This window comes from Mytilus galloprovincialis, chromosome 8 (assembly GCF_965363235.1).
Source record: "Mytilus galloprovincialis chromosome 8, xbMytGall1.hap1.1, whole genome shotgun sequence".
Classification (NCBI taxonomy): domain Eukaryota; kingdom Metazoa; phylum Mollusca; class Bivalvia; order Mytilida; family Mytilidae; genus Mytilus; species Mytilus galloprovincialis.
This window is the reverse complement of record NC_134845.1, coordinates 31,673,520-31,690,795: the sequence shown is the minus strand read 5'-3', so window position 1 is coordinate 31,690,795 and position 17,276 is coordinate 31,673,520. Positions and strand designations below refer to the sequence as shown.

At 33.0% G+C, this 17,276-nt stretch overlaps 1 protein-coding gene across 4 annotated transcripts in view; it reads right to left on the bottom strand.

The window, feature by feature from the left end:
- Positions 1-17,276, bottom strand: part of LOC143085570 (sodium- and chloride-dependent glycine transporter 1-like) — a 47,248-nt gene that overhangs the window by 20,085 nt on the left and 9,887 nt on the right. For all 4 annotated transcript variants that reach the window (XM_076262010.1, XM_076262012.1, XM_076262011.1 and 1 more), the window contains exons 2-5: positions 8,039-8,138; positions 7,122-7,308; positions 6,482-6,613; positions 495-822 (exon numbers count right to left, since the gene is read on the bottom strand). In XM_076262010.1, the coding sequence (XP_076118125.1) occupies positions 495-822; positions 6,482-6,613; positions 7,122-7,308; positions 8,039-8,062 (671 nt within the window). In that variant the 5' untranslated portion in view covers positions 8,063-8,138. The remainder of the gene's footprint in view (positions 1-494; positions 823-6,481; positions 6,614-7,121; positions 7,309-8,038; positions 8,139-17,276) is intronic.

Here is a 17,276-nt window from a genome sequence, read left to right as displayed (position 1 = left end):
CTTTGGAACGAAAGAACTACAGAAGATTTTGGTTTAGCTGTTCCGTCTAGAGAAAATTTGAGAAGTGTCAATGACACACAGTTCAGTTTTACTTAATTTTCGTAAGCCAGAACCTTTAAACAAATGTCTGAAAAGGTTCTTGAAACTGCTTGTTCCAAGCATCAAATTCTACATGAAATTTAAATTCTAAAGACATAATTGGTCATTATGTGTAAAAATGCAGTTGTAAAATGAAGTTGTCATTAATATGAAATGAACGTGGACGTGAATTGCATCACAAATTTTAGCATGCGAACTATGATGCTGCTTGATCCAAAATTTAAGGAACCTCTTATATAATTTTTGGTTCTTAGGAAAATGTCTAGACAATTTCATAGAACAGTATGATAAACAATTGTAATGACTTGCACTTGTTTGTCATTAATATATATTCAAAAACCAAACACATACGAGTAAAAGGCCCTTTTAAATCATAAATCAGCAATATAACTTACTCCCAAAATTCTTCGCTTGGTGATGTGTAATTATGTTTCAAAATGCTGCTACTGTTCATAAGACTACTGCTGTTTATCAGAACACTAGATTGTTGGAGTAAACTATATTTTGAATTTGTAAAGTTTGTAACTGTTTGGTTATGTTTGAATGATGTGCTAGACTCTTTATCTTTTACGAAACAATGTTCTGTATTCCAATCATTCCCACATGTGCTCCAAGGAAGTACTGTCCTCATGGACATAAACAGGAAGTATAGTGTCCAGGCGATCAGAACATTGTAGTACAGACAACACATTCCAGATACAATAGCCATTCCTATTCCAGTACCTGCAAGGAAGAAAATATATAATTTGATGTTAGATGTGACAACACATTCCAGATACAATGGCCATTCTTATTCCAGTATCTGCAAGGGAGAAAATATATAATTTGATGTTAGATGTGACAACACATTCCAGATACAATGGCCATTCTTATTCCAGTATCTGCAAGGGAGAAAATATATAATTTGATGTTAAATGTGACAACACATTCCAGATACAATGGCCATCCTTTTTCCAGTATCTGTAAGGGAGTAAATATATAATTTGATGTTAAATGTGACAACACATTCCAGATACAATGGCCATCCTCATTCCAGTATCTGTAAGGGAGAAAATATATAATTTGATGTTAAATGTGACAACACATTCCAGATACATGGCCATCCTCATTCCAGTACCTGCAAGGGAGAAAATATGTAATTTGATGTTAAATGTGAAAAAAATTTAGACACGTGTTTTATAAGTTTACATGCAATGATTAAGGTTATTTTTTTAAGAGGAATCGTTGCGATTTTAGCTTAAGTCGGCTGTTCTTTTTATTGATTGCTCCTTGTAGTTAGTCGATCAATGATATAATAAATGGATATCTGTATTCCAATTATCACTTAAAGATATTTTATATTGAGATGGATAAAAACATTTCACTGAGCAAACTTCTTCCATCTTTAAATTCATTTGTAATATTTCCTTAAGGAGGTCTTATATGTTTGATTGATTATATTGTTGGTGATTAACGTCACGTCTGGTACTATTGGCTATATATTGTCGGTCATCTTTTAGTAATGGGAAGCCAGGGTGCCACCGACTTTCTACTTGAAAACTGACAATCCTAGTCAATTTAGATTTGAGAAATATGTTCATATTTCTTAATGTATTTATACCATATTTAAATAACTGAACAAATCTAACGAGATAACAAGAAAATAATTTTAAGGAAACGAAGTGTTATTGCAATACAATCTTATGCAATATGGACGAACTTTCGTTTTCAGACATTAATAGAGATTCCAAAGCGTGATAATGTAAGGTTGATTTGTTTCACAAAGAATTAGACAATCAAGTTATAAAAATAAAACATATTCCTCAATTTAGATGATGAATATATTTTAGTACTCTTGCATTTTATTACTAGATATTTTTGTTTACAAGAAGGTGTGTTTACTATAATTATGAAAGCTATGGTTGTATCTTATCTCTTGATTAACTGTCAGAGTGGTATATTTCGATGCATTGTACCAATCAATAAATAGTATAGCATCGTCGTTCTATAGAATAGACAAGACTGTTTGTTGTTTTACATATCATCAGATATCATAGAAATGGGTCTGATAAAACAAATTACAAAGCAAACAACAAAAGATTATCGGTCAGATAAACAAACAAATATCATGAATATAAGAACTAGTAAACACATAAGTACAAACAGTGCAAAAGAAAATCAACAAACCATACAGCATTACATTAAACATGGTATATTTGAACGGAAAACTCTAAATCAAACGACAGCATTCAAAATACTCGTAATCACCGATTTGACATTGGTGAAAGGAATACCCTGGTAATATGCTAACACATTAAATAAAGGCAATTACACAACATAATACTGCTAAAACAAACACATTTATCGGGGCCTTTTATAGCTGACTGAGGTATGGGCTTTGCTTATTGTTGAAGGCCGTACAGTGACCTATAGTTGTTAATGTCTGTGTCATTTTGGTCTTTTGTGGATAGTTGTCTCATTGGCAATCATACCACATCTTCTTTTTTATACATTGCATGATTCATATATTATTATCTACTATAATTTTTTTAATGATAAAAACATAAAGCCTGAATAAAAACTTTAATATTGCATAATTTACAATTTCAACAATGAAATTGATCCAGTCCATTGTTAAATCTGTTCATAACTGTCAAAATGGGTTTGCAATATGAAAAACTAATCTGAAAAAAATATACTGCAAACAAATCGTGAGAATGAAAGAATAATAATTCATTTTGATAATTAGATTTGATCACACAAATAATCAACGAAACCCGCTGAACACTACCTTTAGTATAGGAATTGAAAATTTGACATCAAAGTCATGTTTGTTTCGTTGTTTTCTTCTTATAGTTGATGTTTTCCCTCGGTTTTAGTTAGTTAGCCAGATTTGTTTGTTTTTTTCAATCGATCTATGACTTTTGAACACCGATACATTGTATACTACTGTTGCCTGTATTCATCCAACTAAACAAAAATTGATACCAAACTATATCAGTTTCTGATTGCATTTAAGAAATATGTATGGTCCCCATAGCTGCCATTAAAAATTGCATTCAATTCTACTATAAACGGAATCAATACAGAATATGCAGCGTTTGTCCCTCTTACAAATATATTCAGAACAATTTTCAATTGGACATTCCAACAAACATTAGTTCGCCTATTATGAAGAGAAAAGAAGAATAGTGTTGTTTGTGGTATTTCATAAACGTCAGAATATGATTGATATAATTGTCTTGACCAATACACCCTACAAATGTACTTACTAGTACATATGCATATACTGCGCATACTTTTCCTTTAATGTTTATTTGATCAATATCGTCAGAAGGATTGATTGATTTATTGTTGTTAGCCACTGGGAAATATTTCATGGCATGCATATTCTTGACGAGACAAATAACCTCAATTGCAATAACTGGATCGATCGAGATTGGATTGAAGGAAAGAGGGTATGACTTTCACGGCGAAAATGATCTGTTTGATAGGGTAAACAAAAATAGGACATTCTCTATTTTAATTCTATACTAAGTGTATTTCAATTGTCACTCTAGTGTAATTATATTGTTATTAAAAGAACTTAAAGCCCCAGTCCCACTAGACCACGATCGCACCACGCTCACCGCAATCTAAAATAAATTTAGATCGTGGTGAGGTCGCGGTATGAGCGGCATGAAAATGTTAATTTTCGTTGCTTTCACGATGCTACTACGTCCTAATTACGCGTCTATAACGATCCCGCTGCGATTAAACCACGTTCTCACCGCGCTTATTCTGCGACCTCACTACGCTTATAAAGATCTTTCTACGCTCTTCAGGTTCTCACTACGACCATACCACGAGTTATCCGATTGCAACACGATCTTACTGCGATTATAGCACGTTCTTACCACGATTATACTACGTTCATACCGCGATCTTACTACTTTCTCAACAATATCGTGTTTCATATCAATATAGTTCCCTTCCTTCTATTTCTGATTAAAACGGAAATTTCTCGGAAACAATACAGTCATGCCACCAAAATCTACAAGAACACGTGGGCGTTGTGGTAGGGGTTGGTGTAGAGGCAGAGGGAGCAAAGTATGAACGCCATACTAAACTCCAAATAGTACACAAGAAACTAAAATTAAAAATAGTACAAGACTAACAAAGGCCAGAGGCTCCTGACTTGGGCCAGGCGCAAAAATAGTGGGGTTAAACATGTTTGTGAGATCTCAACCCGCCCCCTATACCTCTAGCCAATGAAGAAAAGTAAACGCATAACAATACGCACATTAAAATTTAGTTCAAGAGAAGTCCGAGTCTGTTGTCAGAAGATGTGACTAAAGAAAATAAACAAAATGACAGTAATACATAAATAACAAAAGACTACTAGCAGTTAACTGACATGCCAGCTCCAGACTTCAATTAAACTGATACTATACACATAAGTAGTGTAATAGTTGTCATCAAGAGATGTCGAACGACCAATCAAACCTAAATTACAACCTATTGCTGGTCCATAAAGCTCAAATGACGATATTTTAGTGAGCGATAGCAGAGATGACACAGATGTGTCAATATATATAGGAAGATGTGGTATGAGTGCCAATGAGACAACTCTCCATCAACGTAAAAATCTATAAAAGTAAACCATTATATGCCAAGGTACGGCCATCAATACGAAGCCCTGGCTCACACAGAACAGCACGCTATAAAGGGCCCAAAAAATACTAATGTTAAACCATTTAAACGGGAAAAACCAACGGTTTGATCTATATAAAAACGAAAAGCATGGTTGAGCCGTTAGAGCAAATGGATAAAATAAATACATTCAGACAAACAAAATCTAGGGAGTTTTTTTTATATATTTAATGTGAAAATGACAATAAAAATGATGGTCGTAGTGTGAACGTAGTAAGGTCGTGAGAAGAGCGTGATGAGGACGACAACGGCGTGCTAGAATCGTACTATGGTCGTGATCAGCGTGGTAAAGTCGTAGTGGAAGCGTAGTTGGGTCGCGTTGAGAACGTGATGGTCGTAGTAAGGTCGTGATAACGTCGCTGTGAGATCGTAGCGCAATCTCTCCGAATAGAATCACGCTCTCGCTACGATTGTACAGCGACCTGTGCGATCTTACTACGATCTTAGTCCGCTCTCACTACGCTTCTACTACGACCTAATTTCGCCACGACCGCACCACGATTGTTTTGAACATGTTCAAAGTTGGCCACGCTCTTCACGATCTTGAAGACCTCACCACGACCGTGGTACGACCATACTGCGACCTACACGATCGTACCACGATCATCAAAATTTGCATTATTTTCACAGATCGTAGTGCGATTGTGGCCTAGTGGGACTGGGGTATTATATATATAGGAAGTTTATAAGTACCTAACCAGCATTCTTGAACGACTTTTGTAAAAAATAAAATATTTCAAGGTTTATTATAAAATTTTGAAAAATGTAACTGCTTGTTCATCCCCTAGTTTAAACATATTTCATTCTCCAAAACATTGACAGTATGATCAGACACAAGTTTTTCATATGATAACGTCTTCTTCATGCATTCATTCATCACCTAATCATCCCTTTCTAAAAGTTAGTACAAGTAATATGAGTTTAACTGGTGAGTTTCTAGTCAAAATCCTCGGAAGTATCTAATTCATGCAGATATATTGAAATCATGTCAATTAATTAACTTATAAAATGCTAACATAATTATAAATAAACTCATCATAGATACCAGGATTAAAATTTTATGTTTACACCAGACGCGCGTTTCGTCTACAAAAGACTCGTCAGTGATGCTCGAATCCAAAAAAAATAAAGGGCCAAATAAAGTAAGATAATTGCAACATTACAGACGTCTCCTCAGAAAGGGCAATCAACATTAAACAAATCAGTCTCATTATAACCTTACAGTTGCCCATGTGAGGGCAATCAACATTAAACCAATCAGTCTAATTATAACCTTACAGTTGCCCATGTGAGGGCAATCAACATTAAACCAATCAGTCTCATTATAACCTTACAGTTGCCCATGTGAGGGCAATCAACATTAAACCAATCAGTCTCATTATAACCTTACAGTTGCCCATGTGAGGGCAATCAACATTAAACCAATCAGTCTCATTATAACCTTACAGTTGCCCAAGTGCATAAATCATATGTGTCCATGTTACAGATTAATGCACAAGTCGACGTCAGCAATAACATTAACGGTACCAATTTTCCTGCACCAGATGCGCATTTCGACAATACATGTTTCTTCAGTGATGCTCGTGGCCAAAATATTTGAAATCCAGCAACATTCTTTTTCTTATTGCTAGGTACAACATACTATTATGGAGTCAAAGTTATAGTCTGAAGCCAGATTAGCGAAACAAATGTCATGAAACTAATAACCTACCTTTGAACAGCGGACATATTCTCCATATTGTAATAGGACTGAGACTAGCAAACTGTCCAAATGATACTTCCAAGAAGAACAATGGCACACCACACAAAAACAGAAATATTGTATATGGTATAAGAAATGCTCCTGAAAGATATAATCGAAAAAGTTCTTTAAAACAAAAAGTACTCCAAAATTTAATGGCAACTCGATTTATTAGTTTTCTTATGTCTTTTTTATGATTTTTTTATATTGAGATAAATTTACAAAATCAAATCATATATTGGTTACACGGATACACAAAATATGTATCTTTCCTTTTTTTATTTGTTGAATACGTATACTATATTTGCAAGGTAGCAGTTTTTTCTTGTTTTGTTTTAAACGTATCATTAGTGTACAGGAAAACGAAGCTACTTTCTAATTACTAAATCAAATGTAACAATATCAATTTTTGAAATATTACTACATAGTTTGTTTTTATTTATTTTCCTTAAACAAACCGATAAACTAATGCATTCTGGTATATACATCTTTCGGAGACCTTGCACCTAGGACATATTAATTTCATCCCGAGGTCAGGAGGGCATGGGGATAATTACTACACCGAAACACTCATTGTACCTAATTTAACTTTTGTAGTTAAGTAACATACCTCCACCACTTTTATAGCACAGGTAGGGGAATCTCCAGATATTCCCCAAACCAACAGCGTAACCAACCAATGACAACCAAAAGTCCATCTTTCTTGTCCAGTTTCCACGTTCTTTATTTTCATCACTGTTTTCTGATACTGTAGAACATCCGTCTGAAGAGGAGGACTCGTCGTCATTAAATTCTTTCTGAAAAATCAAATTAATTGAAAATCAAACTTTGACAGTTTACGTTATTGGATATGGTAATTTACTTTATATTTTTCAAAAATTTCCGAACAACACTATATTTTTGTTGAATAAAAATTAAATCTGATCCAAACATAATTCTGTCTTAACCATGCTTACTTACTACCCAAAGCAATGCAACACCCTTGATCTTGAAAAAATAAAACGATGAACTTATCAATTTATTTTTTAAGTTTAATAAGAATGGTCACATATAGTTAAATTATTATTTTACATTATGATGCAAAATTGACAATGATTTAAAATCTTCAATTTTGATGTAAATATTTATTTGACGCTTCGGTGAATACCATCTTTCGATAATTTCAGCCATCACATCTGTTTACAGCATTATGAGGGTTCATTATCATGATTATAGAAAAGTGGTCAACACTATTTAGTAAAAAATCTTTTAAATTCATACCACTTTCCTAATATGCATGTCGGATATTAAGTAGAATCCTAGTCCATGTGTTTATACTAAGTGTATTTTTTTTTTTTCAAATTTGATTTTTAAAGATTCCCCATTGACGCACGAAGACGTCAAAGCAAAAACTAAGAGCGTCATAATTAATTGAACTTTTATATAGGCAGATGCCTAGAAAACTGTTACATGATATGACCAGTCAAACCTTTGAAGATCTTAATTTCCCGACCTCCCGTAATATTCTGAAATCGATTTAGAACTTACCGCAGCTTCTGTCATCTTATCCATCTTGTATTTATAAGGTAACAACCTCTTCAGTATTTGATCTGTATCACTTTAAAATAGCATCAAAATTCAGTCAATACTGCAAAGAAAAAAAGAACTGCATGTATATTTCTGGTTAGCACTGTCCATGTAGAATGATAAAGTGTGTTCAATAATATATTCTGTAGCTATGTACCAATAATACTCAACGTGTTGATCTGTAATGTTATATTTTTATCTTAATGGCAAAGGGTAATATCTAGACTGGACTGGAATGGAATAGACTGGACTGGACTTGTTGTACTTGTTATCATCTTGTTTATTATGGTTGTACTTGATCTGGGACTATAGTACCAGACTCAATGCAGTTTTTTCAATAATATAATTTGAATTGATAATCTGCCGGTCATAAGAGGTTGCATTAAATGATGACATTCGGCCTCCCAGATATGTTTGGTTTTTTTTTCTATTAAGCTGTAGATAGGAATATCATCGTCATTTGTCTTGTATAAGGCAGACACTAAGGTCGGACAAGTATCCTATATTGTGTATTTGTATGTGTGTAATACATGTATCACCTTGTTCGATTTAATTTTTTGAAATTTATTATTGTGTACTATGTGTCACGTATGAAATCTGACCTTGTCTTTAAAAGTATGGTTGTCATTTTATAAATATATATTTCATGTATTTTGAGAATAGATGCGATATATATAAAGGTCATATCGATCAGATGTCAACAAGCAAAGGGTGCGTAAATGCCAATACTAGAAGTGGGGTCAAAATCAAGAAAGAATATATATTAATTTTAGGTCTTGTTTGGAAAATAACTTTTAATTAAAAAGAGTTCAGTGTAATGATAAATAGTTATTAAAGGTATCTGGCTTATAATCTAATACGTCATACGCGCGTTTCGTCTACATAAGACTTATCAGTGACAAAATTCTAACCAGGTGCTCCGCAGGGCGCAGCTTTATACGACCGCAGAGGTCGAACCCTGAACAGTTGGGGCAAGTATGGACAAAACATTCAAGCGTGATACAGCTCTGAATTTGGATTGTGATCAAATTTTTGACATTACATGGGTTTTTTTACACAAAACAAATGTCAAGATTTTACAAATCAATTAAAGATTTCTTCTTATTTAAATCTAAAATTAAATAGTTGACACAGCATAGGTTTCTGACACAGAATGAATGTGGTCTAATGAACTTAAAAGTTTTTTTTTGCCTTTGAGCAATTCACTATGCTGTTGAATATTAATCCTCTCAAAAAAATGTTTGAAGAAATTTTCTTTTTATTTATGAAATCTGAAATGAGAAAAATTTAACCCCCCCCCCTTTTTTCACATCCCCGTTTCCCTTTTTCCAAAACTGATATCAATTCAAATTTCTAATGGAGTTTGCAACAATAACTACTCTTTTAAATACATCATAAAATATTAAAATGTAAAATAAAGTGCTTGTTATCACTGAATGGTAAAGATTGGTTGGTAGTAAAAGTGAATATACATTGTTTATTGTATAAAACAATAAAAAAAACTTCATCAGCAACATTTTATATTGGCAAATTTCTAATGAAGTTATTTACATAAAGTTATTGGCAAATAAAAATAGAAAATGACATCATAGTCATGTCTGGCAAATTTCCAACATACATTATCTAAAACATTTTAGATAAGATAAGGAAAAAAAGCTTCATCAGCAACATTTTATATTGGCAAATTTCCAATGAAGTTATTTACATAAAGTTATTGGCAAATAAAAATAGAAAATGACATCATAGTCATGTCTGGCAAATTTCCAACATATATTATCAACTACTATTCTATACAAAGAAAGATAACTCCAATTGAAAATTAATTGCTATTGCACAATATTGTGCAATTAGATATTTCTTGCTATTGTGCAATACTGTGCAATTGAAAATGTCTTGCTATTGCACAATACTTGATATGGAATCCTGATTTGGACCAACTTGAAAACTGGGCCCATAATCAAAAATCAAAGTACATATTTAGATAAAGCATATCAAATAAGCCCAAGAATTTAATTTTTGTTAAAATCAAACTTAGTTTAATTTGGACCCTTTGGACCTTAATGTAGACCAATTTGAAAACTGGACCAAAAATTAAGAATCTACATACACAGTTAGATTTGGCATATCAAAGAACCCATTTATTCAATTTTTGAAGAAATCAAACAAAGTTTAATTTTGGACCCCCATTTGGACCAACTTGAAAACTAGGCCAATAATTAAAAATCTAAGTACATTTTTAAATTCAGCATATCAAAGAACCCCAAGGATTCAATTTTTGTTAAAATCAAACTTAAGTTTAATTTTGGACCCTTTGGACCTTAATGTAGACCAATTTGAAAACGGGACCAAAAATTAAGAATCTACATACATAGTTAGATTCGGCATATCAAAGAACCCCAATTATTCAATTTTTGATGAAATCACACAAAGTTCAATTTTGGACCCTTTGGGCCCCTTATTCCTAAACTGTTAGGACCAAAACTCCCAAAATCAAACCCAACCTTCCTTTTATGGTCATAAACCTTGTGTTTAAATTTCATAGATTTCTATTTACTTATACTAAAGTTATGGTGCAAAAACCAAAAATAATGCTTAATAGGGCCCCTTTTTGGCCCCTAATTCATAAACTGTTGTGACCTCAACTCCAAAAATCAATCCCAACCTTCCTTTTGTGGTCATAAACCTTGTGCTAAAATTTCATTGATTTCTATTTACTTATACTAAAGTTATTGTGCGAAAACCAAGAATAATGCTTATTTGGGCCCTTTTTTGGCCCTTAATTCCTAAACTGTTGGAACCAAAACCCCCAAAATCAATCCCAACCTTCCTTTTGTGGTCATAAACCTTGTGTCAAAATTTCATAGATTTCTATTCACTTAAACTAAAGTTACAGTGCGAAAACCAAGAAAATGCTTATTTGGGCCCTTTTTGGCCCCTAATTCCTAAAATGTTGGGACCAAAACTCCCAAAATCAATACCAACCTTCCTTTTGTGGTCATAAACCTTGTGTTAAAATTTCATAGATTTCCATTCACTTTTACTAAAGTTAGAGTGCGAAAACTAAAAGTATTCGGACGCCGGACGACGACGACGACGACGACGACGACGACGACGACGACGACGACGACGACGACGCCGACGCCAACGTGATAGCAATATACGACGAAAAATTTTTCAAATTTTGCGGTCGTATAAAAAGTATGGATGGAAACATGTATTTATACAGCTAAATGTAATAATGAATATGACTACATGAATATCAACACATATGTAACAAAGGCCATTAGCAAAATTACAAAATCATAAAATAAACTTAAAAATGGATCATGAAGAAAAAGTAGTCACAAAAATACTGAACTCCGAAAATTTTTTAAAATGGTAAGTCCCTTATCAAATGACAAAATCAAAAGCTCAAACAAAAGGAAATCAGTATTGTGTATTTGTTTCATAACATTAAGATGAGGCAAATCTAAGTTAGAGAACGGAAACGAAACATTTAGCTTTTTTTTTTCCATTTGTAAAGGGGCATAACTCTAAAACATAAAAAGTGATACAACAAAAAATTTAACTGTAGTAATAAGCATTGCGTATACGTTTCATATTATTTGGTTCAGGTAAACTTAAGTTAGAGAACGGAAATATTTATAAAGGGGCCTAATTCTAGAACGGTTGAAGTGACGATACAAAAATTCAAACATAATCTGTATTTTGTGAAAATAAGCATTGTGTTATAGTTTCATGCAACATTTGGTTAAGGCAAACAAGAGTGAGAGAACGGAAACTAAAAATTCAGCATTCTTTCCATTGGTAAAGGGTAATAACTCTAGAACGGTTGAAGTGATGCCACCAAAATTCAAACTTGATCTGTGTTTCGTGTTAAAAAGCATTTTCTTAAAGTTTCAAAACATTTGGTTCAGGCAAACTAAAGTTGAAGAACAGAAACCAACTTTTGGGAGAACAGTTAAAAAAATAAGACGTTTATTTCAAATAGTAAATGCTTTCCAATCTTTGCAGTCAAGTCGCAGAGTCCGGTTGAGTCCAGTCCAAGGGTCCAATCCAAGACTCCAGTCTAGCCCAGATATTACACTACGCCATATTAGTCGATTAAATATATATATATATATATATATGTATCACTTTATAAGTGTATCCAATGTTATATATTGTTGGCAGTATCACTCATCACCACCATTGTTTAAATAACATTGACAAGTTTATAAACATCACTGCCTGGTAGATACATTGTTACCCCAATGTGCAACTAGAAACAACATGCAGTAATGCAAGGTCACAATTAAACGCACCAAGTCACACGTGTAACTGTTTTGCAATTTTTATTTATACTAAATATCATATTGATATAAGCAAGTTAAAAACAATAACTTTTGGAATTTATTTGGAAACAAACAAAGTTCAATTAAAATATTTGTTTTAGTATTGTATTATAATAGAGATAGCTAAATTGGATTAAAAGCTTTGGAAACATTTATTGTAGAAATTTGAAAGTTACAATTGTGTGTTTACAAGGCTACCTGTCGCCAGGTAAACGGAAATGAATAAGAAATAAAATCTCTACGCATCAATCAAGATTTGTGTTATAAAGTCATTTATTGACATATGTTCCTTCTAATTTTCTCAGAAACTGTTCTTTGTAATTATGGAAAATGATGTGATAACAAAGAAAAATATTCTTCGCCAAAGCTGAAATTTATATTGTTACATATAACCGATGGTCAAAAATCACATATTATTTCGAATTATCGGACTCTATTCTTTGCATTTTGTGGCCCTTAATTGGAAGTAATATTTCTTTCTTCATGAAAATGAGAATATCAAAATTCGTCAAATTGTTTACTATTCTTATGTTATCCTTAAGTTCGTTCACATGGTGAAAGTTTAACGTGCATGTTAATATGCACCTGTACAAATGTGCTTATGTATGTAAATGCAAATGTACATTGCGTTCGCAGTGATGTATTGCAATGTATACACTTGGAAAGAGCTTAATCCACCGTTGTCATTTTTTCCAATTGTTACGCATGCACTCAATAACTGCAAATAATTTCGTTACGTTTTTCACACATGCTGTATATTTACCTATTTAAAGACTTCGGATTACAAAATGAGTAACGATGTAAAAGAAACGGATGTGATATCCTTATTTATGCTTAAAAGGTATATAAACGAAAAAAAAATATCACAGGCACCAACACAAATCACAAATTTTGACAAGCAGGTATAGAATACGGCGGGGTTTTGATATATTTTTTTAGCGATCAGCCCTCCTACAGCCTGGCACAGTGGTCTTAAAAGAGAGGCGAAAATAACTAAAGTGTAACCGTTGAAAATAGGCTATACTCAGATGTGTGTGCAGCTCAAGACTGATTTTCTCGCTGCAACACCATTTAAGTTTATGGATTATTATGATTCAAAAATATATATTGAGCACATGCAAACAGGTTCAATATGCGCCTGTTCCAAGTCAGGATTGAGCATGTATTTCTAATGTGTCAATGTTTACTTTGGTTTTCGTGTATTTCAGGTTTTGTCATTTTAAAATAAGGCCGTTGGTTCTATCGCATTTTGTCGTGTCGGGACCTTATGAAGTATACGGTATTGGCTGTGTTCACTGTTGTGCAGATATATTTTGATATTACTCTAATAACATTACTTTATGGGTAAAAGTAGATGGAGCAAAATGCTATCAGAGCGAAATAAGACAGAAATTGTCACTTTTCTTCTTTTGAATGCATTTCAGTAAGTAGGTTAATGGATTTTGTATAAGACATTTTGTATTTGCATTGTACTTTAAATTGAGGTGACATTGACCCCTTTTGACCATTTGTTTTTGTTGTGGTCATATCATGCTACACTTGATATTTTATAAATGACTTTTTAATGTAGTCATTTATGTTTTGAATGTTTAATCATATACTACATGTAGCTAAAGCCTACAGCTATGGAAGTGGATTCACCAAAATAGACAAAAGTTATCATTATTAATAAAATACATGTTATCCAAGCAACCTTTTGCCTTCTCACGTTCTAACATTAATTACTTAATGGTTTCCTATTGAACCGAAGTACATCTTTTGTCTTTGCATTCCTTATAATGACTTGAAATAGTATGCATTAAATAAGTAAATTATTATGCTCATGTGCAAAAGAAAGAAATCCCCAAAAAAATAGTAGAGAGGAATTGAATTTTTTTTTAGATAATTAAGATAGTTACACAGCAATTACAACTTTCTGAAGTCATGAATGTTCATATTCTGGAGTTTGAAACATTGTTAAGTCCAACTAAGCAAGACAAATAATGATTATCATGTTATCTTCGCAATTCGTTGAGTGAAATTAATTCGTTACGCTAGCAAATGTAAATAAAAATTATGAGGTTAAAAAAATCAACTCCGTAAGATCAAATCCTGGATGAATTTTGTCTAACATTCTACGATCATAACCGTCCAGATTGGTTTGCCAAAATAGTAACTGCGAAATGCATGTTGTACAAAGACAATGGTGAATATCGTGTAAAGAAAAATACAAATTACCTCTTTTTGCCTTTATGGTAAAAAGCTTCATGTCAACCTAACCAGGCGCAATATTCTGACTCCTTGACAACCATTTTATAGGCCGCGTACTTAGTGGAGAAATATTAAAAACCTATTTAAAAGTTTTTTTATGATCCAACACATTTAAACATTTGAGGCGATCGCTCTTCAACGATGCGTCTAAGGTACGATGCGTCTAGGGTAAAATGAGGTTGCACTATAAGGGATAAGCAAGATAACAGAAATTGACGTTGTATCATTACTGTAGGTATATCATAGGGACAAGGTTGGGCGTAGCATCATTCATGTTGCTGAAATATTTGGTACTATATTATACAAAGGGTTGAAGGCATTAGTATAAGGGAATTATGTCTTGTGAAGAATATCATAATTCCACTTGTAATCACAGGCGTACAATAGGGTATAAGGCTTGGTGCAATATTCCTAATTATAAGCGCAATAACCCATTTTACTAACATAATTAAGTTTATCATTATGCTTTATTCTAAAACTCTAAATAAAACTTGAAACATAACGGTGAACTGATGTACATATAGTATAGAAGCAAAATTTAATACTTTTTGCTATCATGACCACTTCTTTGACGAGAATAATTAAATTTAATGAGTATACACATAACAAAAGCAGAAAGCAGAAAGAAGATAAACTGCTGAGTCATGAACATGATGAAGACGAATGAGAGTGGTATGGTCCTTGAAATTCAAATATGTAGGTTAACAAGAACATGTCACCTTCAGGTCAATGAATTTCATGCATGGAATATTTGAATTAATAATGTATGGTTCCATTTTTTTTAAATGATAAATAATTTAATACATGTCGAAAAATCTTATTTTTGAAAAATCTTATTTTCGACATGGAACTCTAAAGAACTAGTACATTATTGAAATGTAACAGTCCTTCATAATGTAAATAGTCCGTTAGGAAGCAAGGCTAATCTAGGTTCAACGGAAAAAGACTAATAATGAGACGTTTAAAATTCAATTTAAGTTCCAGTTCAATATCCAAGTTACTCGTACTGGTCTCTGTATACGGGGACAGGGAGCGTGAGGAAAACTACAGCAGTTTGTTAATATTTTAATTTTTTCGATCACAAAATGGAAGGTAAAATGTCGCACGAGCCAGTATCAATTATTGATTATGTTACAATCTAAAATGTTTGACCTTTCAGAATGAATTAAATAGTAATTTCCAATCGTAGACAATAGCACAATATAATGGTAAGACGCAAATCGGTAATGGATTTCAACAGCTACCTTTTTTCTTTCGTTACGGCATTACATTAAGTACTAATGATTTTCAAGAAGTGATATAACCATTTGTATACAGATTCAGTCTAAAACTTTGGATAATTGAATTCGTCGAGTTGTTGTCTCATTGGCATATACCCTACATCTCCTTTTACTTATATTCGGGGAATCTTATAAACTATCCTCATATATATGTAAGAAATAAGTACGCTGACTGTTAGTTTTTATATTCACCATTAATCTATTCAATAAAAGCTATTTTTGACATGTTTCTTGAATTACCTCCATAAGTTACTCTGAAGACAAGTATATTTGTTTTGTAGTTTCCAAAATAAAATACATAAAACATTGAGAAACATTAAAGGACAATCTAAGTAACAGAAAAATTTAAAACAACAAAGTACCATTCAATAATCCTCACACTGGATACTACATTGATATAATACTCTCAGGCTGACTTCCATCAGCAGTCTCACGGATTCCAAGGTAGTAATATAAACGTAGGTTACAAATTGTAGTGTGCTCGACAGTTATCTATATCTAAATTAACCGTCATCAGTTATACTCGACCAAATACTTAGCAGAGGCGGATTAAGGGGTGAAAGCCCCCCCCTCCTTTTGAGAAAAAAATTTGGTTGATTATATAGAGGATCACTGAATCGTGACGGAAACGGGCCCCTCTAAGCCAGTCAGTGGGCCCCCACTTATGAAAATTTCTAGATCCGCCACTGCTTAGAGACCAATTGCAGGGGAGTATCGAACACAAAACAATATTAACTATACGGAGGAATAAACTCTGCCTGAACAATTTGGTGCATTTACTTAAGATTTCAACAATCTAAATATATCATAAAATTGCGCAAACATTGGAATCATGGCTATTCGACGGAAAGTATACGCTCTTGGCTAAATCTACGGACCCATGTATCATTGCGCATGCCACGTCGACGTGTGTTACTGACAATGCCTGCGTCAGAGATTAATTACATCTATGATTTAACAAAATCAAAACCTAAAATGATGTAAATGGAACAGCAACTATACTTTTCATTGCTATTCATTATTAGATATGAACAAAAAGAAAATTCAATAGAAATAAAACCGTGATCATACACTATTTAAGAACAAGGTGAGAAGTTATATGAAGAACTCCAATCAAGAATTATAGATCTACTCACATCAAAGACATATAATGCTGAGCTTTTGGAGTCGTTTCAGCTTATGAAATATAAACCCTAAGCTGGGAACTTCACATTATATAATGCCGTATGAGACCGAAAAAGCACACACTACATATGTGTATTTGTTTTCTGTGTCGGAGACTATTTTAATTATTAAATCTGGTTCGAGTTGCGTGTGTGCTTTATTTAGTAAATA